At 39.5% G+C, this 26,546-nt stretch overlaps 1 protein-coding gene across 1 annotated transcript in view; it reads left to right on the top strand.

The window, feature by feature from the left end:
* The window catches only part of IARS (isoleucyl-tRNA synthetase), a 51,103-nt gene extending 28,075 nt beyond the window's left edge, over positions 1-23,028 (top strand). Inside the window, exons 19-34 of the mRNA XM_004684510.2 lie at positions 212-356; positions 2,475-2,595; positions 5,083-5,174; positions 6,191-6,268; positions 7,087-7,208; positions 7,600-7,702; positions 7,878-7,961; positions 10,453-10,627; positions 11,811-11,923; positions 13,323-13,418; positions 14,151-14,327; positions 15,338-15,443; positions 17,624-17,749; positions 20,484-20,627; positions 21,306-21,458; positions 22,490-23,028. Coding sequence (XP_004684567.1) covers positions 212-356; positions 2,475-2,595; positions 5,083-5,174; positions 6,191-6,268; positions 7,087-7,208; positions 7,600-7,702; positions 7,878-7,961; positions 10,453-10,627; positions 11,811-11,923; positions 13,323-13,418; positions 14,151-14,327; positions 15,338-15,443; positions 17,624-17,749; positions 20,484-20,627; positions 21,306-21,458; positions 22,490-22,572 — 1,918 coding nt within the window. The 3' untranslated portion in view covers positions 22,573-23,028. The remainder of the gene's footprint in view (positions 1-211; positions 357-2,474; positions 2,596-5,082; positions 5,175-6,190; positions 6,269-7,086; positions 7,209-7,599; positions 7,703-7,877; positions 7,962-10,452; positions 10,628-11,810; positions 11,924-13,322; positions 13,419-14,150; positions 14,328-15,337; positions 15,444-17,623; positions 17,750-20,483; positions 20,628-21,305; positions 21,459-22,489) is intronic.
* Positions 23,029-26,546: the final 3,518 nt, after the last annotated feature.

Here is a 26,546-nt window from a genome sequence, read left to right on the forward strand (position 1 = left end):
CCCATTTTGCTGGGTCTCCTACACAAAGGGCTTTTAAGTGGACCTGTTAACCAACTTTGATAATTTTAAGTTGACCAGTAGAAGAGAATTCGTAGTTCCCCATTTGTAGGGAAAAGTGCTAATTTTAGAGTTGCTCTCAGTGTATCAAGCAATAATATTTGGCTTACTGTTACATTCCTCTTTTGTTAATATATTTCTTTTTGTCTTCCAGATTATATCTAATTAACTCCCCTGTGGTTCGTGCAGAAAACCTCCGCTTTAAGGAGGAAGGTGTACGCGATGTTTTGAAGGATGTGCTACTTCCCTGGTACAATGCCTATCGCTTCTTCATCCAGAATGTCCTGAGGCTTCAAAAGGTGTGGGGTGGGGTTTGTCCCACTCTGCTGGGTATTATAGGGCTTATTATTGAGGAGACTGTAGATAAAGGGTCTGGACTGGGTTGGGAAAGCAGTGAACTAAATGTAGTCATTTAGTCAACCAGTTCTTGGTGCTAGAGATACCCAGCAAGCTCCCTTCCCTTCATGGAATCAGTGGGCGAGCCAGTGCAGGGTCAGCTACTATCAGAGTGAGTGCCTGGCGAAGGCTGCGCAGATGGTCACTGGGTGGGTACATCTGTGCTGGGAAGAAGATGAGAGTTCTCCGTGAATGATAGTGAGATATGTGTGGATTTTAGGGAAAAGGCCATCTCCCTGCCCTTACTGAGGGCTCTCAGGCCTGCAGTCTTTGCATATATTCCAGTCTCTCAGGATTCCATTTGGGGTCAGGATTCAGATAACACTCATCTTTTTTTTTTTTTAAGATTTATGTATGCATACCAGAACTGAGGTACAGGTCAGAGGTGCAAGGGGTGGGGGTGAGAGGATTCACCAGAGACAGAGAGAGGAACTGAACAGGCATTTTGACTGAAACAGACTGCTGAAGGGAACAGCGAGCAAGACAGGAGAGGTCTGCTGTGCCATGTGGGTCATCTCCCTCCTCAGGATTGAACTCATGCTGCAGTGGCTGCCGATAGCTTCATAGTGCTGCGCCTTAATCCCTTACTCCACCAGGTAGAGCCCACCATTCATTTATGTTTATGTCAAACTCGTTACAAGGAAAATTACTTAGTAAATTATTGTTGATTGAACAGTTATGTTATTAACCTCTGTTGGAAAGTAATCTTTAAGTAGTTCACTTTCCTAGGTTGTCATTACTCATTTGCTGTCTTTGGCTCATCTGCTAATGTACTATCCTGGAAGTCATTTCCCTGGGAATAGAGGACAGCATTTTCATAAGCCCCAGTGTTGTTTCTTTCTTTTGTAACCCACCACTTCTCCAGCCAGCAGGAAACAGATTCAGTGAAACTCCCACATCTGGAGCATGTCTGTACTTGACACCAAGGTGCAGATTCTGCCATCATAACCAGGGCAAGAGTCAAGATAGCTACTACCCTGTCTCCAGTGTTGCTGCTGCTATGGGTTTGGGCAGGTGAAAGGGGCCTTTGGGAAGAGGAGGATTTTGTAAAACAAAAAGATGGTGGGCCCTCCCTGGTGGTGCAGCAGGTTAGAGCACTGAGAAGCTATCCACGGCCACTGCAATATGAGTTCAATCCCTGGCCTAAGAGCTGACCCACATGGCTCAACAGTGTATTTCAGTCTATCTGCCTGTTTTGCTCCCTACACTGTCTATGGTGAATCATCTCACCTCCCCCGTACCTCTGGCCTGCACCCCAGTTCTTATATGCATAAATAATAAATCTTTTTTTAAAAAAAAAAAGATGGAATAGGAATAGAGCCTTCTAGATAAAATGAGCCGTTTGAACAAAAATAATAATAATTCCTTGTATTATTTGTAGAAATTCATCCAGTCCTACTAAGTGTAACTTTTCTTCCTTGGGTTTTTGTGGGTTTTTTTTTTAATTTAAAAATTTTGTTTATCTTTACATAGAACTGGTGTGGGGTGTAGGCCAGCAGTTCAGGAGTTGAGAGGATTCACCAGACAGAGTGAGAAATGGTGGATCTACTGAAATACACTAAGGGGAGCAGTGGATGAAGTAGGAGAAATCTTCTGTGCCATATGTGGGCTAATTCCCTGGCCAGGGAACTCAGGCCATCTGAAGTGAGCCTTCAAGGCAATAGCACTGAGAGAACCCATACACCATGAGGGAAGCCCCACCTTCCTCAGGTTTGAAGTAACTAAACCTTATACTTATTGACAAGATTTTGAAATAATTCTCATTCTATAGTCAATTGGTAATTGTGATTGAGTTCTTTAACTCAAGAACATAATTCACTAATTGGGTACTGTTGTCCCAAGTGTGGCACTTATATGGAGACTATTGCTGAGAATCAATCTTAAAACAGAGTCTGGGTTTTTGTAGATTTCTTGATTTTCTGAGAATTGTCTCCTTTCAGTTAAGATAGTTAAAAAGTTTATTTCTACACAGTAATTTCCCACAAGCATACAGAAATGTTTCACTAATTGTTAATTCCTAGGAGGAAGAAATGGAATTCCTCTACAATGAGAACACAGTTAAAGAAAGTTCCAACATCACAGACCGGTGGGTCCTCTCTTTCATGCAGTCACTTCTTGAGTTCTTTGAGACTGAAATGGCAGGTATGTATCTCAGGTCATCCTCCCAGCAGTAAGCACTATCTCTTAACCCTTTTGATATTTAACTTATTTTCTTTATATGTAGGAAATTTTACAAAATATTTGAGAAATCTAAAACACGAGATAAATTTATTTTACCCTCTCAAATATAGTTTAAGATATTTAGACATGTTACTTGTAGATATGTGCTTATGCCAACCAGTTATTTTGTGTTGGGGATGTCTAGTCACCCACCCCTCTTCAGAGCACTGCATCGAATGAGCACAGGCCTCGATATTAGATGGCAGTGGGTTTAAAACCTAGTTGTTGACTAAGATGCTTGCACTACTTCTGCTAACGCAGTTTGGTGGACGAGAAGACAGCTTTCCTTTACATGCCCTGGCAAAGTTAACTGCCCTCCCTACCACCACCACCATGAGGTTGCTTGTTTCCCCTATGCTTCAGTGGCTAGGGCAAGGGGAAGGCAGAGATGTAGTCTGATTCATTCAGAGCCTGTCACAGTACATGTTGCATGTCTTTGCCACAGTAGCAGATATCATATATCAGTCATCCTTAAGGACTCTTTCACCCCTTAAATATGCATAAGAAGTATGCATGATTATATGACTGTTCAGGTACTGGACAAATTGACAAAGTGAAGATTCAGTGAATCTATAGGCAGACTACTGGCCTCTTATGGTACTCCCTAAAATACCTGCTCACATCCATGGCCACTTTTGCATGGTTTGGAAACGGTGCTAGAGATTATTGCCCTTGCTGGTTGTTGTCATGGCATCAGCAGCTATGACTTCTGAGCACATATAAGGCGGTCTGCTTGGAACTAGAATTCTGGCAGCAATTGTACATACTAGTGAGAGGTGAGGACCAGAGTTTAGACCTAGACTGCTTGGTTCAGTTCTCTTCTTTCTTCTTCCCCCCATTAGTCTGTTGGCATCGTGCCCTCAGTTTCCTTGTTAGCACAGAGGTATAACTGACAAGGCTTCTGTCAGTTACTGTGACCTTATCCGTAGCTCATTGTATGTGACTTCATTTACTTTAAATAAGAGGTGAAACCTAAACAAAAGGTCCTCTGGTTTACTAGAAGGTGAAATGTGTAGTGAACCTTAGAAGTACCTTAGCGGAGGTTTCTTCCCTTGCAGATTAGGCCTCCAGTCAGTGAAATCCCCTATGTTAGAACATGTAACCAGTTAGTAGTTTTGGTCTGAGTTTCTGGTCACACCTTGGACTGGTTTTAAACCATAGCAGAAGCAGTACTGCCTTTTACAACTTCTCCTCACCTGAACACTGAATAACCTCACTAACATTCACTAAAAATTATGTTCCTTGTTTTTGCACAACAGAATTAATAGTTCTAGGGGAGATGAAAGGGAATATCCTGAAAATAAGCTCCTGCCTCACCTTCCTACTTGCCTAAAGAGCTCCTCAGGAGAGCCCTCTAACTCTTCATGGTGCTTTTCTCCCTCCACCACCTTTTAACTTTCTCTTACTAGCTGTTTTTTTTTTTTTTTTTTAAGATGCACTTATTTATACATACAGAACTGGGGTACAGGCCAGAGGTTCAGGGTGGTGAGAGGATTCACCAGAGAACAGGCAGATAGACGAAGTACACTGCTGAGGGGAGCAGCGGGCGGGTTAGGAGAGGTCTGCCGCACCATGTGGATCACCTCCAGGGTAGGTGGGAATCGAACTCATGCTGCAGTGGCTTTAGCTTCTTAGTGCTGTGCTTTAACCCACTGCGCCACCAGGGAGGGCCTTACTAGCTGTTTTAACCTACCAAAAGTCTGTTCTGTTTTATTATATTATATTATATTATAGGCCAGTTTCTCAGCACAGCATTATTGACAGTTTGGACCAGGTCACTCTTTGTGGTAGAGCTCGTGTGTCTTATAGGGTATTGAGCAGTGTCCTTGGAGTCCACCCATCTGTTGCCAGTAGCAGAACAAAATACACAAATAAAGTATTTTCAAATAAAATATAAAAAATAAAAATAAAAAGTAGGTAGTAACACCCAGATGTCTCCAGACACTGCAAGATGCCCCTTACATAACAGAATGTTTCTGGTTGAAACAGACTGACCCATGTTGGGCCTCTAGTATTTCATTATAACTTTGTCATTTTCATTTGTGTAGCACAGTAGCAGGAAGTTGGGCCTTCGTTATATGTCACCTCGCATGGCTTTGGCTCATAGGTTCTTCATGGAGTTGTGTAATGGGCAGCATCAGCCTCTCATCCTTACATGGAATTTCCATTTGTCTCATTGAGCAGGGGGAGTTTGTTATGGCTCACAGGTGGTTTTGGACGCACCCTAAACACCATGACTCATGTGCTGCATCCTCAGCAAAGGAACAGTTGTTTCACTAAGTTCTTCCTGTGTTCTTAGTGTGAATGATGCCCATAGCCCACCTGCTTGTTAATATTTGCAGCCCATCCAGAAACAAATTCACATGTTTAGTGTATTCTCATTGCCTGATTCATCTATTTTATTTTCAGCTTATAGACTTTATACTGTGGTACCTCGACTGGTCAAGTTTGTGGATATTCTTACCAATTGGTATGTCAGAATGAACCGCAAAAGATTGAAGGTAAGTGTAGGCTGCTATTACAGAAAGCAAGAAATATAGTAACTTTGAGAGCTAAAAGGGGAAGAACTCAGATGAAAGAAAAAGAAATGTTTTCAAATTCTCTCAAGTTTTAGAGTTGTCTTCCATTACTTACCTCTTATGGATGGGGATCTACAAGTACCAGAACTTATTGTGTATATCCCTTCAAAATCCAACGTGAACATGTCAGATTGAGGGAACATCTTGGCCATATAGGACTAAACAGAGCAGAACTCTTAGAGTCCCAATCCAAGTCAGTCTACTTATTTGCAAATAACAGATAAGGCTGTAATATCAAGGGCAACTCCTTGCTTCTGCCTCTAGGGAGCCAGTTTATTGACAGAACTCTTCCTTAAGCCAATTGGAGATTTAGGATGTGCGAGACATGGGTTCTGGTCCCATGATGAACTGTACAAACAGTGGTATACAAGACACGCACTGAGGCATACCCCAGCACAGGTTAGGTGAGTGTTCCCACTGCCTGTGAGTACTGCCTTACTATGTTAGTAAATAAAAACCTGCTAACAAAACAGTAATTTTATCTTAAGTTACACAGTCACATACATGTATTTGTGTATACACATCTAGGAGAACATAAATTGAAGTGTTTATAGGATTCTGGGTATTTGAATTAGGGTTGAGTTTTCATTATATATTTTCTACAATTAATTAGTATAATTTTTAAAGATAGTATATACTTTATTTGGAAAACAAGTAATTAGTAATGATTTCTTCCTGTTGCCTGTAAATCCCACCCACAGCTCTTTAATCCTTTGGTCCACATCTAGTATAGTTACTGAGCATACCTCAGTGGTGGGGAGTAGGAGATCTTATCCTAGCGTCTTGCACCAACCCCAGACCACCTGTGGTCATGACTATTTATCCTTCTTCCATCTATCCACTGCACATTGTGTGCTCTCTTTTCAGTAGACTACTTTTGGAAACTACTTGATTGGTTTTATGATAAATGCTGTTAACAGTTCCATTTTCATCTCTAGGGTGAAAACGGGGTAGAGGATTGTGTAATGGCCCTGGAGACCTTGTTTAGTGTTCTGCTCTCTCTCTGCAAACTTATGGTAAGATTCTAGCCCAATAGGTTTCTTGCAGTGCCTTTCCTCTATGTCTGCACTTGTTAAACAAGAAGTAGAAATAGAAATCTAAAATAAAGCAAATTCTTTTCAAAAATCCTGTTAGCTTTTATATGTTAAGTAATGGCCAAGAAACATGAGCTTCAAAAGATGGGATCTTTCACTGGCCTTGCTTTTTAGGTGCAGATCTTATCTCTAAACTGAATTGCCAGAGTTCCCTTTAAATAATATACTTCATCTAAATGTGATCCCCTGTAATTTTATGTAGTTATTTCACCAGGCAGATTTATATCCTAAACAGTATTTTATTTGAAACATGTTTCTACCAATTGAAATATTAGTTAAATTATATACAAGGAAAAAAATCCATTTTTACTCATCTGTATGCTGTTTGTGACTCTGCTCTAATGCTGTAAACCATCTTTTTATCTGCTGAATATACATATTTTATGCAAGGCATATGCTTCACCCTCTGAAGCAGATAGATTCTCCAGCTTGCAGATGAGATTTCTGAGGTTAGGACATTCAGTCCTCTGCTTACTGACTTGACTGGCACATGGTCAGGGGCTCCAGTTCTAATATGCACTTTCTCCAGGATGTCTTGAATCCTCTTTGTACTTCATAAGTGTCCATCTCATCAAATTCATATGAACGCTCTTCTTTCATGGAGCATGTTTAGTAATAATCATGTGTCCACTGCAGTGCATATTATTTGTGCCTTCTTTAATGTTTGTTCGCTGTTTTTAAAAATTAACATATTAAAATGAGTACCCATAAGAGAGATTATGTCTTCTGTCCTCATATAGGCACCCTATACACCTTTTCTCACGGAATTGATGTACCAGAATCTAAAGATGCTGATTGATCCTGTTTCTGTCCAGGACAAGGACACGCTCAGCATTCACTACCTCATGTTGCCCCATGTTCGGTAAGGATCAAATACATGGGAGCTATGGGACGTGAGTTGCCCCATGTTTATGTGGGGGGTCTAGCCCCTTGTTCTAACCCCTCTGGATCCTGCCATCTACCTCAGCTGCAAGTCAGGCTCAGCATGGGTAAGAGGGATGATGTTGGAAGTGGGGTAGGGACAGGTTCATTGGGATTGCCTTAAGAATGTATGGGCACTAAGCAGGAGTTCCAGATTTGCCTCCTGCTTCTTGTCTTGTGTCCCTAAGGCAAGCATGCACTTACTGTGTTCTACCCACAACATCACCTTTCTCAACTGACCCCTTTCCTCTCAAATCCAGACTGTATGTCTATTGTTTGGCGTTTTCCCCTTATAAATCTAATCTCTTGCACATTCCATCTCTATCAATCAGAGAGGAGTTGATTGACAAGAAGACAGAAAATGCGGTATCCAGAATGCAGTCTGTAATTGAACTTGGGCGAGTGATTCGAGACCGCAAAACTATTCCAATAAAGGTTCAAGTTTTTTATATATATTTTATATTACTCAGAGATCATAATTGTATCTTTGGAGTATTTTCTTAATATAGAAAGCTCCTAGCAATGTAATAATTCAGATAAAATCACACCTTTTTCCTACAATGTGGAGAAGAGGCTGCTTAGTGATTTGTCTCTCACCTTTTTCTCTTAGTATCCTTTGAAAGAAATTGTGGTTATCCATCAAGATCCAGAAGCACTTAATGATATCAAGTCTTTGGAGAAGTATATCATTGAGGTAGGACAGATGATCTGTCTGTTTTGGTCCAAACAAATCTTTCCTGGATAATTTTGATTAGTATCTCAATGAATTACGCTTTGAATTATAATTTTATCTTTTTTCCCTTTTGTATGTAGACTATACATAACTAATTAATCCATGAAATTTTTTACTTAGCTTAGAATCAGATGAATATTTATTTATTTATTTTTTAATCTTATGCATTAGAGGTTCAGAGGTTCAGGGGCAGTGAGAGGATCCACCAGAGACAGAGTGGGGAGCAGAACAGGCTGACTGATGAAATACACTGATGAGGGGGAATAGCAGGTGGGTCAAGAGAGGTCTGCCATGCCTTGTGGGTCACCTCCGGGGCGGGGATCGAACTTAAGCTTAAGTGGCTGTAGCTTCTCAGTGCTGTGCATTAACCCACTGCACCACCAGGGAGGGCCCATATCATCATGAATTTTTATAATAATGATTCCTTTAAAAAAAAAAGTCAAGAATAAAGAAATTTCTTTAAGTTAGCTGGATCATTTAAGTGGAATTGTTTTACCTTCATCACTTCTCTTCCCCCAATTACTTTTTTAATAATTAAAAATATATATATATAGTCCTTAAAATTATACAAGTAAGAAGTCAACATACGTTGATATATATTGATCCATCCCTAACAGAGTTTAATAGGTGTCCCTTTCCATCTGGTCGACTCCCTGGAGTTTCCCCCCTCCTGGGGATGTCACTTCGTGTAATGGTGTAATGTACAAAGTGTTTTTAGCATTTTACGCACATTTCTACAAACATTTACATATCACCAGTTTAATTTGTGCACAAAGAGTATCAAGTATGTTATTTTTAACTTTTTTCACATTACAGTATATCTTAAAAGAACATCTGTGTCAGACATACAGAGCTACTTTATTCTCAGCTGCATTGTATTTACTGTCTCACTGCATTCCTATTTATGTAATTATTCTTCTGTTAAAATTTTAAATTGGAGTTTTGAGATCATGAGTTTAAACTACAGTGACAGTTGTCTTTGCAAAAAGCTTGATTTTATTCTTTATTTTAAAATTAAGTATGTCACGGCCTCTCTGGTGACACAAGGGGTTAAGTCTCAGCACTGTCAAGCTATAGCTAGCTACCTCAGTACGACTTCAACCCCCAGCCAGGGAGCTGCTCCTCACTCTGTCTCTGGTCAACCCTCTCACCCCCCACACCTATAGTTTATACGCCAGCTCTTATATGCATAAAAAATTAATCTTTAAGAAAGTTAAATATATATAGGCCCTCCCTGGTGACGCAGCGGTTAAAGCACAGCACTAAGAAGCTAAAGCCACTTCAGCATGAGTTTGATCCCCGCCCCAGAAGTGACCACATGGCATGGCAGACCTCTCCTGACCCACCCACTGCTCCCCTCGGCAGGGTGCTTCATCCATCTGCCTGTTCTGCTCCCCACTCTGTCTTTGGTGAATCCTCTCACTGCATCTGCACCGCTGGCCTTTACCCCAGTTCTGTATGCATAAATAAACAAATCTTTTTTTAAAAAAAAAAGTTAAATATGTCATTTATGTCATTTTAATGTTTACTCCTTTCATAGGTAATATTTATATCATTGCAGAAAATACTAATTTCTACATTTACTTTTGATTTGCTTGAGAATTCCAGGAAAATACTTAAAACTTGAGAATTCCAGGAAAATACTTAAAACTAAAAAATTAGAATACAAATTTGGTCTTTAATGCCTGCTGTAGATATAGGTAAAAATAAAATAAATTTAAGTAGAATATCTTAATCACTGTATTGAGATCAAACAATACTGTTGGGCTTAATGGCAAAGCTAGGCATTTTCCTACCACTTGCTTTAATCAACAATTCCAAGAAATCTCATTTACATATTTTCTGCTGTATTGTCACCATTTCCTACTGCGTTAGTAATTCTTAACTAGCATGACAAAGGTATGAAATCTTATGATTAACTGATTCTTCTGTTTAATCAGTAGTTTTGTGGTGCCCTGAAAATGGTTGAGCAGAAATACTCTACTAAAAGATAAAGCTTATATTTCTGATTCTTTTGTTAAGTTATGCTCAACTGTTCATAACCTATTTTTCACTATGATTTTTGAGTTGTGTAACTTTCATCACAATTTTATAACATCTTCATTGTTAAATTTATAAAATTTTTATCAAAAAGAAACCCACTGTCTAGTAGCATTCACATACATTTCTTCCTCAAGGTCCTCCCATGCCCTAACAACCAGTAATCTATTTTCTGTTTCTGAGTGTCCCCACTCTGGACAGTCCATAAATGGTCTTTTGTGTCTGATGCCTGTCATGTAGTATCAGTAGTCATTCATGTTACAACATGTGTCAGTACTTTATTCCTGTATATTGCTAAGTAATAGCCCATTGTATGGAGATAACACATTTTGTTTATCCATTCTCAGTCAAATATTGTGTGCAAAGAATTGGTGGATCTATGTTTTTTGTTTCATTTTGTCGAAATCTGTAGGAATTGAATGTTCGAAAAGTTACATTGTCTACAGATAAAAACAAGTATGGCATTCGTTTGAGGGCAGAGCCAGATCACATGGTCCTAGGGAAGCGTCTGAAGGGAGCCTTCAAAGCAGTGATGACCTCCATCAAGCAGCTAAGCAGTGAGGAGCTAGAACGGTTCCAGGAGAGTGGTGAGTACTCCAATAGTGGATATTTGTTTAAAACCCTTCTGGTTGGTTAGCACTGGGCATTGAGTTGGATGAGGCAGACATTGTTCTTATGTGGCTGTGCTGCCAGACATTGAAGGTAAGTAAGTGCTCTGAGGGAAAAGTATAGGATAGTATCAGGAAGTTAGGAAAGGAACTGAGCTCCTCTCCTTTTCTTTGGAGAGCTGTTCCAGTTGCCGAGAAGTTTGGGTTTTCCTTGATTAGAATCCTATTTGATTTTACTGTGGCTACTTGATTCTCTGGTTATTCTAGGACAAGGTGTTTGATTGTTAGGGCTCCCTCTGAAATTAGGCATCACAAAGTGGGGTCTGGAGGAGCAACAAAGACTCAGAAATCAGGTGAGTAGTTTTGGAAATTGAGGAATATTTCCCTAAAATTTTCTAGATTTTTAGATAAAATTTATAAAATATAAGGGAATACTAACTAAAAATTAAGTTATTACTACATTAATTTGATATATTAATAAAATCTTTGGTCGAACCTTTTTAACCAAATAGACAAAAACCTTAGAAATTTCTGGAACAATTTTCATTTGAAAACAAAAGCCTACTTACAATGTAGTTCTGAATAACTGCTCTACACTGGTGGAAAGAAGATAGTGACATACAGTAAAAATGACAGCCTATGCTCTTTACCCAAGATGATCATTGTATCTGACATCTGCTTTGTGAAGATAGGACTTCTCAATGGTTTATACATTCTGCCTATCATAGACAGGCATGAGAGTTGGAACTTCACACTTCCCATGTCACCTGACCACATCCTATTCACAGATAGTCAGCCATTCAATGAGTGGCAGGTCCAAGTTTGATTCAACTCCAAAACTGTGCTTTTCTTCATTGTATCATATTCCTTTCTATTTATGGTGGTTGGAGATACATTACCTCTACATCTGGAAGTTTATATAATACAGTGGATGTTGGTATTTATTTGACTGTCTTTGACAAGGCACAATGGTACAGTCCAAAGAGTTTGTCACATCCTTTGGCTACAGTGTGAATCAGGAGGAAATAATCTCTTGAAGTCTCTGCAACTGGATGCTGTGAAGATTCTATCAAAAAGTGACTCCAGAAACTGGTAGTATGGTGACTTGAGGAAGAAGGACTAGTTGATGATTGAATAACAGTGACAGTTGCTTCTCTAATAGGGAGCATTGTTGTGGAAGGCCATGAATTACATGAAGAGGACATCCGCCTCATGTACACATTTGATCAGGCAACAGGTGGGACTGCGCAGTTTGAAGCACACTCAGATGCTCAGGTATTTTTGTTGTTGTTTTTCACTAAAATTTCCTTACCAGAAGATAAGAACATGAAAGAAGGAAGTATTTATGTCCCCTGGGTGGTTTTGACAATTTGTCTTAGGGTAAAAGAAGCCTTATTTATCCACTTAAATTCCTTTTATTGTGTGTCCTTAATACAGGCATTCCCTTAATAAATTTGGGGTCATACAAAAATGAATAATAACCCCACCCTTCAAGGAATGAAATAGTTATAAGAAAGAAAAGTAAAACAATTCTTATTATTCTATGTGATAAGCTTATCTCTGAAGTCTAGGGTGGAGGTGGGGATAGTTAAAGTGTTCCTTGAGGGGGATATGCAGGTGGCTTTGGATTTTAGGTTCAGTACTTTTTCTTGTGATGGATCAGGCATTTTTCTCTTTGCTCTTACAGACTTCTCCCCGTAGAGAGCATGTAACAACTCCAGTATGCAAGTGGGGGGCTTGCTGGAGTTCCCCTATGCTTAACATACCACATTCACAAGTGTATGGGGTGTACATCCATATGAGGAAGCTTGACCTTCTCATACTTTTACACTGGAGCTTAAGTAAGATGTATACAGAACTCCACAGGACAGTGGCAGGAGTCAAAGTGCAACAACTAGGTGAGGAAGAGGAGGTTATTACAAGCAGGTTCTTGAAAGGATACAGTCCTTTATTGCAACCAGTGTTCTTTCTCTGAAGAAAAAAGCCATCTCAGAATGCTTTTGAGTTTCCCTACACAGTTTGTAGTAATTATATATGGGTCATGGTGACACTTCCCTGATGTAGTGTCCTCAAAGGTAAAGGGTGATGGCACTTAATTACAAATAGTCTCTTCTGATAAATATGACACTAGCTTGATTACTACATCATCCACAGAGCAGATGAGGCAGAAGAGTAGTCATATTGGACAAGAAAAGGCAGTTTAAACTAAATCACATTGAAAGTTTTGTGATCTTTCATAGGAATAGTGTCTTGCTTGAATCACACTGACAAAACAGGATAGAATCATGGTTTGAGAAAGTAATAGAGAAGGCCACTTGGAGACCATACCTCTTCTGTGGTATGGAAAGTTGTACTGCTCAAAGGGCACTGTTGTCGTTGATCTTACACCTTAGGAGAATTGGTATTTATTTGATAGTTAAAAAGCCAAGTCACATCGGAGATTCAAAAATTGATTTCAGAACTTCTGTATGCAGACACCTCCACAGGTGAAGGAATCACCTGTCACAAAGGACCAACTATAAAGAAACTATTAACTTTTTCCTTTGCTTAGTTACATGAATAAATATTGCATTATAAATTACATAAAATTTACTTTTCAGTAGCATCTCCCTGAAATTGAAAGAATCGTTTTTACTTACTTGATTTTCAAGGTGCTTATGGTTCATTCCTGCAGGCTTTGGTACTCTTAGATGTCACCCCTGACCAATCAATGGTAGATGAAGGAATGGCTCGGGAAGTTATCAATCGCATCCAGAAACTTCGCAAAAAGGTCTGCTTGTCAAATTAGGACAGTTACTGTTTTGGATTTTGTCTTTTTTATTTGTTTTCACTTTGGTTTTTGTGGAGGACAGGATAGGCACATAATAAAAATAGTAATCAATTAATGATATTTAGACACTGGTATATGGCCCATTCAGATTTACTCTGCAGAGTGCCCCTTGCCATCCCTACTTATTTACTTCTAAGCTGGGTATGGTCCTTTTTGTTTTTCACACAGTATATGCCTCTTGTTTTCCTTTGTCAAGTTCCAAGGAGTTACACAAAATTATCTTTATGAAAGGTAGCCCTCAATTGCAAAAACTAATCAGAGATGACACTGAAATCTCTGAGGAAGGACACTTACCTCAAGGAGAGAGGCTTTTGTTTCTGGGTAAGCGGCTCTCCTCATTAGGAGGCTGGGAGTCAGGAACACTGAGTCATTGTATCCTCCCATCAGGCAAGAGAGCTAGGAAGCAGGTCCTCTTCCTGAGGCCAGGTGTCAAAGACTTGTATAGTTCAGGATGTGATGAGGCTACTCCAACAGGCTATGGAGTTTGTGTGAGCTCTCACAGTTCAGAGCTTTATAAGTGGGTTTTCCCTCAGTTTAGTCCTTTGTCCAAAGAGGGGTGGGCAGGATGCTGTACGCTTTCAGCATGTGAGCAGCAGCTCTCATTCAGCATCATCCTACGTTTTGATTTTAAAAATGTACTCCCCTTTTTAATGTTTCTATATGTACTTCCAGTGCAATCTGGTTCCAACGGATGAAGTAACAGTTTATTATAAAGCAAAGTCTGAAGGAAATTATCTGAATAATGTTATCGAAAACCACACAGAGTTCATATTTGCCACCATAAAGGCTCCCTTGAAGCCATATCCAGTTCCTACATCAGATAAAATTCTTATTCAAGAAAAAATGCAGGTAAGTTCTGTTTAATTACTAAGACATCTAGGATTAGGTTTTATGTTAATATTATGTAGTCACATCTTGATAAACTGTTCCCAAGAAAAGATTCATATTGTATATCAGTTCTGAAAGAACTGGACAGTTCTGGACAGTTTTGGATAGTAGCAGAGAGGGTTTTCAGAAAGGAGCAAGAAAAGGTAGAAATGTTCTCACATCATTTTTCATAAGGAAAGAAGAAAGGAGAGCAGGTGTCATGTATACCTGCTTTATCTATTTATTTATTTAAAGATTTATTCTTATTTACTTATGCCTACCTTTGGTATAGACAGAGGTACGGGCGTGAGAGGACAGAATGGGGAACAGAAAAGGCAGATCCGGAAATATACTGCTAAGGGGAGCAGTGGGTGAGACTGGAGAGGTCTGCTGGGTCATGTGGGTTAGTTCCTTGGCTGGGGATCAAATTCAGGCCACAGTGGTGATAGTTTGATAGTGCTGAGACTTAACCCATCTACCACCACTGACTTAAATTTTTTTTTAAAGATTGATTTATTCATGGATACAAGAACTGGCGTACAGGCCAGAGATGCAGGGGTTAGGGGTGAGGTGAGAGGATTCATCAGAGACAGAGTGGGGAGCAGATCAGGCAGATTGACTGGTATACACTGCTGAGGGGAGCAGTGGGTGGGTCAGGAAAGGTCTCCCACACCATGTGGGTCACCTCCCTACGACACCATGTGGGTCACCTCCCTGGCCAGGTATTGAACTCATGCTGTAGTGGCTTCAGATAGCTTTATCATGCTGTGCTTTAACCCCTTGCACCACCAGGGAGGGCCCACCTCAGACTTAAATTTTTTAAAGAACAAAGAGAAAAAATCATAGCTCTTGACTGTTTCAGTGAGGAGATTGAATGTGTTCTTCAAACTATATAGCACTTTTGTTTTTATTGAGAATCAATAGTTGCTGTGTTAGTTCATGGCACTGGTCAGATGCTACATTTATTCAATAACATAGTGTCGTGTGTTCAGTTGAAGGGGTCAGACCTGGAAATTACACTCACCAGAGGATCATCAATACCTGGCCCTGCTTGCGCATATGTCAATCTTAACATTTATACAAATGGGAATGAGCAAGGTAAAATTAAATGGTTTGTCTTTTTTTTTTTTCTTTCAATTTAAGTTATGCTTACAGATGTCTTTAAGTCTGTTACAAAAAAATTGGTAAATTAAGATAATTAATTATCCTAAAAACAAATCCCCAAAAATAAATGATCAGACTTGACACTACTCAGAAGATGGAGAGTTATATATGATCCCTATTCCTCCCACAATGTGTATTACATTGAAAAGCAAACTTTAATAGAGAGAAAACGGCAAAGCAGTGAAAGATGATAGGACCAAGAAATCAAATACAAGTAAGTACCCTGGATCTTGTTGCCTTGGAACTGAGGAGTCAATAACCTGAAAATACCAACAAGCACAGACAAAACTACCCCAACAGAATCCTGCTCTTTCTAGACAGGATCAGGAGGGAATAGCCAAGACGACTGCAAACTTTTAGACAATAACTATCTTAACTCCAGCCAAACACAGCAAAAGAAACTACAGCCCCACAGCCATTTACACCAACAAAGGCCAATTGACGATCCTACATTTTCCCTTTTAACAGACTCACGAGTCTCAAGCCCATACTACATGACTAAGTCAGAGGAGGCCAGGTAGTGAGCCGGGACTTTTTGCCCTGTGTAGGTGGTAATGAGCTGTTCTCCCTAGTAGTGTCAGTATAGACCACCTGGAGAACTTGGACTGCCATTCTCTGGGCAACAGAAGGCATCCACCCTTCCACCATTACCCACTATCCCACCACCCCAAGAGGCATTATTGTAGACCATGTGGGAGCAATATTGAGGCACCTCTTGTTCAAAACTGGGGAGATATCAACAGAGGCATAGAGAACAGTGGGAACTTCCTCCTCATCCCCTCAGTGATAACAAAAAGTTTTGACATTAGTACTATTGGGAGGTTAATAAGAACCCCAACTTCTCCCAATAGGAATTAATGAAACAGTGTTTTTCCCCATCAGTGACATCAAAATCAGCTATAATACAGAATGTAGGGCCTCCCTGGTAGCATAGGGGTTAAAGACACAGCTTTATAAAGCTACTACCAACCAGTAGCTTGAACAACACAAGTTTAATTCCCAGCCAACCAACGTGGCGTAGCAGACTTCTATCTCACCCACTGCTCCCCTTAGCAGTGTATTCTAGTAGATCTGCCTTCTGTCCCCCACTTTGTCTCTGCTGAATCCTCTCACCCCTTCCCACCCCCTGCATCTCTGCCCTACACCCCAGTTCTTGTGTATACAAATAAATAAATCTTCAAAAATAAAATAGAGGGTTTAAATAGGAAGTTTTTGATTGAAAAAGACTCATCAAGAAGTAGAAGGAACTTAAAATAAATGAAGAAACACAGTTAATACATGTGAATACCAGGATGATAGAACTGTTAAATTTATCTGAGAATTTAAATCATCCATAGTAAAAATGCTTCACATAGCATTTATAGCCAAAACAATTGAAAAATAGCAGAAGATATGAAAAAAAGATATGAAGACAGAAGATATAAAGACTCAAATGTTTGTGCCAATTAATACAAAGGAATCAGTTGTTGATTAACATGACAGCCTGGGTGAATCTTTGCACATTAATTCTGAGTGAAAATAATCAGTCCCTAAAGATTACATACTGTATGCTTCCAGTATATAATATTAAGGAGAAAGTAGGGGCAGGAAGAGCTTTGCAAGGCATTCTTATTGCAGTGAAGTTGTTTTGTACTTTGCTGGGTCAGTGGCAATATCCTGGTTGTGCAGGCTGGGTAAGGGGCTTATGGGTATCTGTCATTTCTTACAACTGCATGTCATTTTGAAGTTATATGAAAATATTGAAATAAATCAATGAAGTAAACATCTGTAATTAGATTTAAAATATAAGATCAATCAACATTGAGGGCCATTTGAGAATAACTTTTAAATAATGATGAAATAGTATTTTTAGCCACTCTGAATCCTTAGGATTCATAAATGTCATGAGGCTGAAAATATATGAATTAATAATAAAGGTTATAAAGACTAAAGTTAGTGCTTGATAGTTTCTTTCCTAGAACCTGTCTACCAAAGATTGCCAAAGCACTAAGACTGTATAGAGAGTATACTTAAAAAGAAAGAAACTAAATAATGAGCCTTCTTGTATCCCTTTGGCTTTTTATTCATATTTACCTTTTTTTTTTTTTAAAGTTCTTATTTTTGTGGCTTTTTAGGTGGAGTATTGCTTCTAGAAAATCCAAAAGGTGACAATAGGTTGGACCTTTTAAAATTGAAGAGTGTTGTTACTAGCATTTTTGGTATAAGAAATACAGAGTTGGCAATCTTCCATGGAGAAACAGGTATGTGGAAAGTTGAAAGATAATCTGTCGTCTTTGATATAAGGTAGATGAGTAAAGATCTTAATTTGTTGCCATAGCCTTTGCCCTTTTTTGACTTTTTTGAGTCAGAACAGGGCTCTTGAGCAGTAGCTGCCTGCAGTGTGTCTGTGCCTTATTGTGGGACATAGCTGTGAAAGAACAACAGATGAGGTTCTAATCCTATCCCTTTACCTATTAGCCAGGTGGTAAATTTTACACATCAGATACTCCCCTAGTGAATATTAACTTTATTAAAATTGTTCTTTCATCTTGTTAAATCCTGATGCTCAATAAGAGAAGCCTAAATAAAATTTTGAAGAATTTTAAGTTATTATTTCCCACTATTATGATTTGAATAATATAGAAAATCTACCACCACCACCCCACGCCACAAAAGAGGTATTTTTAAACACCCAGTACCTCAGATCGTGACTTATTCTGAAAACAGTGTAAATGCAAATGCTGATGTATTAATAAACCTGAAGTCATACTGCAGAATGGTGAATTCCAGTATGACTGCTATCATACCTTTTAAGAAGGTGGCTGTGTGAAAACAGAGAGAATACTATGTGATAATGGTGCCTGCCAGCACTGGAATTATGCAACTAAAAAATTGCTAGCATCCTTGAGAGGAAGGAAGAGAAAAGGGAGGAAAGGGAGGATTCCTCTAGAGGTTTCAGAGAGAGCATGGCTCTACTAATATTTTAGACTTCTCTCTTGTAGAACATGGGACAATAAATTTCTGTTTTTCAACCCAATTTGACATTTTGTATGTCAACTGTAGAAAATATACTCACCTTCCAAATGTAATGTTCATTTTCATAAACTTTTTTTTTTTTAAAGATTTATTTATTTTCACATACATAGCTGGGGTACAGGCCAGACGTGCAGGGGCAGTGAGAGGATTCACCAGAGACAGAGTGGGGAGCAGAACAGGCAGACTGTCTAAGTAGACTGCTGAGGGGAGCAGCGGGCAGGGCAAGAGAGGTCTGCAGCACCATTTGGTCACCTTCGGGGCAGGCAGGGATTGAACTCATGCAGAAATGGCTTTAGCTTCTTAGTGCTGTGCTTTAACCCGCTGCGCCACAAGGGAGCGCCCATTTTCATAAACTTTTTAATAGCTTAAATGGCCAGCAAATAAAGGGAAAACTGCTGAATATTGGTAGAAGTCAAGAAAATACAAGATAAAACCAATCAGGTACTATTTAGTTCACACCACCAGATTGATAAGATCTAGAAGTATTTCACAGTATCAAATGTTAGTACTGATACATAATATAAACTGGAATTTTCTGGGGATAAGTCTCAGCACTGTTGAAGGTATTGGCAGCCACTAAAGCATGAGTTCGATCCCCATCCTGGGAACTAACCCACATGGCACGGGATACCTCTCCTGTTTTGCCTGCTGCTCCCCTCAGCAGTTTATTTCATTCAGCCAATCCATCTGTCTGAGCCCCACTCTCTGTCGAATCCTCTCAGCCCTTACCCTGCACCTCTGGCTTGTATTGTAGTTCTTATATGTATAAATAAATAAATCATTAAGATAAATCAGCTTTATAAAAGGAGGAAAACTGGAATTCTCTGCCTGGTTATACATTAATAAATTTAGTGTGAAAACACATTCACTATTCAGTCAGTTGGGGTGAGTAAGGGAAGCATAAGTAAATGTCAGAGAAACTAGAAAAATAGATAGGAAGAAAGGGGTTAGAGTCTGAGAAACATCTCACCTGAATTCACCAACGAGAGCTGGTGGGTACACCAGTGGACAGTTCAGGACTGTATTTGAAATTGCTGCACATTGAGAAGCCAAAATTGTAAGGGCACACATCTAGCAACAACAGTCATTGTCCTGCAGAAGTATCTTTGCCAGAGAGGTGCTCATGTTTCCAGAACTTGGAAAATTCCAGAGAAGCGTGTGGCCTGCTGGCTTCCCTCTGATCCAGCATAGCCATGTAAAGCTGACTGATGCATGGGACCCCACATTGATCTTTTTTTTTTTTATGTATGTATGCATGCATGCATGCATACATACAAACAAAAATGGGGTGTAGGCCAAAGATGTGTGGGGTAGGTGAGTATTCACCAGAGACAGGAGCAGAAAAGACAGATACAGTGAAACACACTGCAGACTGGAGCAGTGGGTGAGACAGGAGACGTCCACTACACCATGTGGATTAGCTCCCTGGCTGGGGATTGAACTCATGCTGCAGTGGCTACAGCTATCTTCATAGTGCTGAGACTTAATCCCTTGCTCCACTAGGGATGCCTGTAACTAAAATCTCCCAAATCTTGTGGTCCAATCCAGACCAGGCAGAGATTTCTGTAATTTGCTTTTAACTTAGCTAAGTTGACAAAGAGTACAACCACCAAGCCCACCCTTGTGATTTGGGCATCTACACATGGCAAATCACCCATTCAGCTGACCCTTTTACGGATGAAAACATGTTACCCTTGTTGCCCAAAAGTGGATGGAAAGTCACCTTACCCATCCTTGGGTTTATCTTTCCTGGCAACAGTGTGGTATTAGAGGTTTTGGAATGGGCCCTGCTCTTAGCAGGGGCCCTATACTGTAGCACCTTCAGGCTTAGGAGTGGAAGTGGTGCCCTTCTAGGCAGCATTACTATAAATATTTACTGTAGTTTTATAACTAAATAGGAAAAAGTGATTAACAAGCTCTGAAGTATCTTGCTCTGAAAGATTGTTTTACTATTTTTAGAGCTACAAAGCCAAACCAACCTACTGAGTCTTAGTGGAAAAACACTTTCTGTGACTACAGGATCAGTTCCCTCTGTACTCAACAGCCCTACTACTCTTCTATGTGAGTACATCAACCTACAGCTTCTGAATGCAGACCCACAAGGTACGTACATCCCAGCTGTGCACAATTTGCAGGCAGGTTGTGGGTGTTATTTCCATTTTATACTCTTCCTCTTTGACTTATCTGAATTTTTCAAGTCGCCGTCAGTATTGTGCTAAGTGTAAACCCTCATGCTACCTCGGGGAGCAGACACAGGCATATTTTATGTAGACATATTTTATGTAGACACACTTAACATGGACTGGGAAGGAGATAAGTTGGTTTGGTGAAAACTACATCTAAGTGAAGCTGAATTGTTTAAGTGCCAAAGCTTCTTAACTTTGCCTTATTCCTGGAAAATGTACAAATTGTGGTACTTACCGATACCTTGGCCAACAAAACGATTCATGTTTCTTTTCTTGATATTTTGGGATATTTTCATTCTATACATTTGTTATTTAAGTCCTTACTGAACTTATGACTCTTTACTGAATATCTCTTCCCCACATCCTGGACTTCTAAATTAGTTAAAACTTCTTTTGCCATACCCCTTATCTCTCTGGCTGTTTTAAGGCAGATTGTACAGAATGCATAGTGGTCCCACTCTGCTTTTGTACCCACTTCTGGCTTTCTAATATTCAACTCTGCCCTGTATAGCTATCGGCAGGCTATGTTAGGAATCCAGAAACTAGAGTGTGATTAGCTCTCAGGAGCTAATGCATTGTTTTCTTTCTTCTATAGAATGTTTAATGGGAACAGTCAGCACCCTTCTGCTAGAAAACCCACATGGGCAGAATGGACTCACCTACGAAGGTCTTTTGTGTGAAGCAGCCAAGGTGTTTGGCCTTCGGAGCAGGAAGTTGAAATTATTTCTGAGTGAGACTCAAACAGATGGTGAGGAAATTTTAACTTTGACCATATTGATCAGATTGCTTGAGTCCTTCAAAAATTGATAACAATTTGCTTTTTGATATCACAAGAGGTCATAGTTTTATGTCCTGTTACATCAACAGATCTGGAATGGCTATTCTATAACACGAAGATGATCTTTAGAAGCCACAAATTTGAACTATTTATTCACTTGGCATTGTTTACAGGCCTTGTGGTGTTTGGTGGGGGGGATTCAGTCACTGGCTGTTTGGTGGGGGGATTCAGGACATCTTGGGCAGTTCCCAGAGTTAATTATATTAAGGACACAGAGTCCTTCAGCAGTAGGCCTATGGTGTCTAACCCCAACTGTGAAGAGTTGGGTTAAGTGCGTATTTGAGGGATGAGTCCCCACAAGACCACTTTGACTTCTGGCACCAAACGCAATTCAGAGGGTTTCCCCAAACCACCCTCAGACTTGATAGCAAGACTCACAGAATTCACTGAAAGCCATTATACTCATTACTGTTACAACCAAGCAGAGGGAGAGAGATACTTAGGGCACATCCAGGTGGGCCCCAAACAGAGCTTGTTTTCTCACCGACTCATGAATAGCGTATATGTAGAATGTATTACCAGTCAGGGAAACTCAGCAAGCCTTGGTGTCCAAAGTTCTTATTGAGGTTTGACTAGGTAGGTATGGTCAATTCATTGCCCACATGGTAGGTCTGTTTCAGCTGCTATTATGTGACCCAAAGCTCCTACTCTAAATTATATAGTTGGTTTTGATGCTCTGACTGGCTCCATCCACCCTTTGTCATCTTGGTAGCTTACACTATCAGTGTGGTCAGGCACCCACCATGAATGGCAAAAGGCACTTCTATCACTTAGAAAATACCAAGGACTTAGAGTCCTCTGAGGAACTAAGATAAAGATCAGGTCCCTCTTAGACCAAATTCTTTACTACACAGATATTTAAGTTTTTTTAAATATTCTCAAGCTAAATGACATTCATCCACAATAAGCTGAAGTTTAAAAAGTTATTCTTTCTCTTGCAGAAATTACTGAAGAAACCCCCATCAAGACTTTGAACACAAAAACCGTATATGTTTCTGTATTACCAACAACAGCAGAATTCTGACATATTCAGTGTGGCTTGGTTTGTACCTGTCCCATACTCAGATTCACACATACAAACACACAGCTATTTTGGAAATACTCCATTTGGATACATGTATTATATACTGCTTTTGGTCTAAAATTGAAGTAAGATTGATTCAGAAAGTGACATGAGACCTCATAGTAATCTTTACACTTTAAACACCTATGCAGTCATGTTGAAGAGTGGTTACAATGTTACCTCAGCACTATAAATTCAATTCTATACTTGAAAATCCTAAGTATAGAATAGAATTTAAATGGTATAGTTATGTATGTATACATACATATTTCTATGGCCTTTTTAAAGAGACCTCTTAAAGGAACAGACCTGTTGTATATCTCTACTACTTGGATTTTCCTGAGTTATTTGGTGGAATGTAAGTTTTAGTAAATCAGAACAATAAACAAACTTTCTTTCAGATAATGTGTTAGTGGTAATTCATCCTCCCATAGTGTAATGAATTGTGAAATTGTTAAAGAACACAAAAGCTTAATAGCGATTTCTATATTAAGATAGTGGACTAAAGATCCAGTGTTCACATGTAATTCCAAAATTCTGTATGCCACTGAAGCAGATGTCAAGAAAAAAGTTAAATTTGCAAGAATTTATTGAAGGAAACACATGAAGGGTAAAGGAGAGAAGGAGCAGGCATAGGTAGTCTTCACACTATGATTTGGCCTGATACTTGTGAAAAGGGAAAGGAAACAAGAAAGATTAATTAGAAAAAGTCTAGACTTAGGGCAATTCTGAGACTATCTTAGTTAGGCCATTTGGGAACCATCCCCCAGGTAAGGATTCTTTTAGAAAAAGTTAAGAGTTGGGCAGAAATTCCCTGACCTGCTCAGTCATTGACTTGGGGCAGCCCAGATGGAGTGCCTTGGTACAGATACTTCAGGGGATCTGAAAGTGCAGTAGCTGTAGGTTGTCATCTAACTACTTGCATCAGATTCTCTGAAGGAGAAATTTTAATGGTACAGTTTTACCAAATGCATTGAGACCCAAGCAGAAAATATTAAGTGTTGATGAGGATGTGAAGAAATTGGAAGCCCTGTACATTGTTGATAGGAATGTAAAAAGGTGCAGCTGCGATGCAAAACAGTATGTATATTCCTAAAAAAATTAAAAATAAAATTACCATATAACCCAACAACCCCATTTCTAGGTAAATATCCAAATTGAAAGGAGGATCTTGAAGAGATGCATGTACACACAGCACCTTACCACCACATTATTCACAACAGCCAAGAGGTGGAGCAACCAAATGTCCATCAAGAGAGGAATGGATAAAAAAAATGACGTGAATATATATACAGTGAAATAGTAATCAATCTTAGAAGGATGAACTTTGAAGACATTCTGCTAAGTGAAATGAGCCAGCTACAAAAAGACAAATACTGAGTGACTCTCCTAAGGTAGAGTAGTCAACTTACTTAAACAGTAGGATGGTGATTGTGAGGGGCTTGGAAAGGGAGAAATGAGACAATTATTCAATGGAAATAGCTTTAGTTTTGTAAGAAGAAAATCATAGAAGTCTTTTGTACAATATGAACCTTTAACTGTATCCCTAAATAATGTGGGTTTGTCAAAGAGACAGAAGCCAGACTAAAAGGAAAGATTCCCTGGAAAAATCTAAACTAAAAAAAAACAGTATTATAACCACTAGTATAATGTTTCCATGAATCCATCTTGCTACAAATATAGAATAAACACAGAGACACAAATCTGTATGTAATTCAAAATAATTTATGTAGATACTCACCCTCAAGGACATGTACCTTAACTCCTCAGAGACTGAGAATGAATTGTTAAGTGACTTCCAAAGAGTAGACTATAAGAGAGGGAAGGGGATTATCTTTACCAATCAGAAAACTGACAAACACTATCTCGCACAGATTTTAAAAGTCAACATCAGATGTGACAGCTTATTCTCTTGGTAAACTGTAAGATCAATAAATGCTGTAGTCCTTCCAACAACCTATAGCCCATCTAACCATTAAAAAAATAAACCAAAATTGAGAGATGGTCTACAAAATGTCTGATTTCTTCAAAACTGTCAAGATCATCAAGGGATGTTTGAGGAACTTAGAATAGCAGGAACAAAACAGACATGAAGACAGAATGTAATGTGGCATGAATGTGATATACAGGAGCCAGAATGGTCTTTGAGGGAAAACTGGTGATCTAAATAAATGTGAAGTTTAGTTAATAATATGGTATCAATGTTGGTTCATTAGTTTTGAAAATTGTACCATGAAAATGTTAAGAAATGTTAGCAAGAGAGTAAACTAGGTATGGCGTAATGGGAAGTCTATCTTTCTATAAAATTTAACGACAAAATTAAAGTTCATTTTTAATAACACCAGAAAAGGGAAGGTAGTTCAAAATGGCAGTAGAGGAAACTTCTAAGTTCACCTTCCATAGACACATGAAATACATATGGTACAATTTATTCTGACAAATCTGAGAACACCCTGACCAGCTAAGGACAACAATAAAATGGATAGGAGAGACAGACAGTCTCACTAAGAACTCCAACCAGGAGGGATCACACAAAAACTTCTCCCTGAGAAATAAGGGGTTTGTGCCCTACATAAGGTGCCCCAATCCTTGAGTTGTGCTCTAGAAAGTTCCCACCCCAAAAAAATATCTGGCAATGAAAACCAATGGGGTTTGCAACTAGCAGACCTGAGTGGTGGTGGGGCAGGCCTACTGCCTCTTTAAGGGCAACATAAAGACTCATTCACACTGGACCCAGCACAATTGTATCAATTTGAAAAGCAGGGAAAGCATACATGAAGGGACTCTCTTAACTGTTGAAGTATGTACCAGTGGGACAAGAGTCTCTTGGAACTCTCCAGGGACAGAAGCACTGGCATATGCCTTTTTTGTACTTAAAAGAGTTAACTTCCTACAGAGCTGAAGGGTATCATTGTAGTGCTTCCTCCATCTTGCCAAGGCTGGTGCACATAACACCTGCCTGACCAGAATGGCCAGCCGTGGTACCACTAAAGCTGAAGTTCTCAGGGAAAGTAGACCAGGTGATATCTTTGTTCCCACCTTTGGCCTTGCTACAACTTGCTATCTCCTGGAAAGGAGGTTATAGATTTATCTAGAAACCCTGATTACGGTCACTGTCCTCAAGGGGACATCTCCATATATCTGCTGTCTAGAAGCAAGCAGAATACAGCAGTAGTCCCGCCTAAAACGAAATGCAAAAAGAGATAACTCTGGCCCTCCCTGGTGGTGCAGCGGGTTAAAGCATAGCACTGGGGGCCCTCCCTGGTGGCGCAGCGGGTTAAAGCACAGCACTGAGAATCTAAAGCCGCTTCCGCATGAGTTCGATTCCCACCTGCCCCGGAGGTGACCACATGGCGTGGCAGACCTCTCCTGACCCGCCCGCTGCTCCCCTCAGTGTACTTCGTTGATCTGCCTGTTCTGTTTCCCGCTCTGTCTCTGGTGAATCCTCTCACCCTCCGCATCTCTGGCCTGTACCCCAGTTCTGTAAGAATAAATAAATCTTTAAAAAAAAAAAAAAAGATAACTCCTCTTGCAACACTGTTTTTGGTACACCCTCCAAAATGGGTACCTGTCAGGTTTGCAAGAAAACCAAAAAATACAAATTGAATGCTAAGTTCAATGACTACAAAAGGCCACTCTTTCAAGACCATAAGAGGCCATTGTTTCACCTAATAAGAAACAAAAACAGCCAAGCAAAATGAAGAGTGAGAATGTGTCCCAGATGAGAAAACAAGGTAAAACCTTGGGAAATGTTAAGGAAACTAGTCTTAATCTACCAGAAAAATAATTCAAAGTAATGATTATAAATATGCTCACTAAGCTCAAAGAATGGGTGAACTGAGAATTTCAACAAAGAGAAGAGTAATGATTATAAATATGCTCACTAAGCTCAAAGAAGAATGGGTGAACTGAGAATTTCAACAAAGAGAAGTCAT

Source organism: Condylura cristata, unplaced genomic scaffold (genome assembly GCF_000260355.1).
Source record: "Condylura cristata isolate star-nosed mole 26May11 unplaced genomic scaffold, ConCri1.0 scaffold00017, whole genome shotgun sequence".
Classification (NCBI taxonomy): Eukaryota; Metazoa; Chordata; class Mammalia; order Eulipotyphla; family Talpidae; genus Condylura; species Condylura cristata.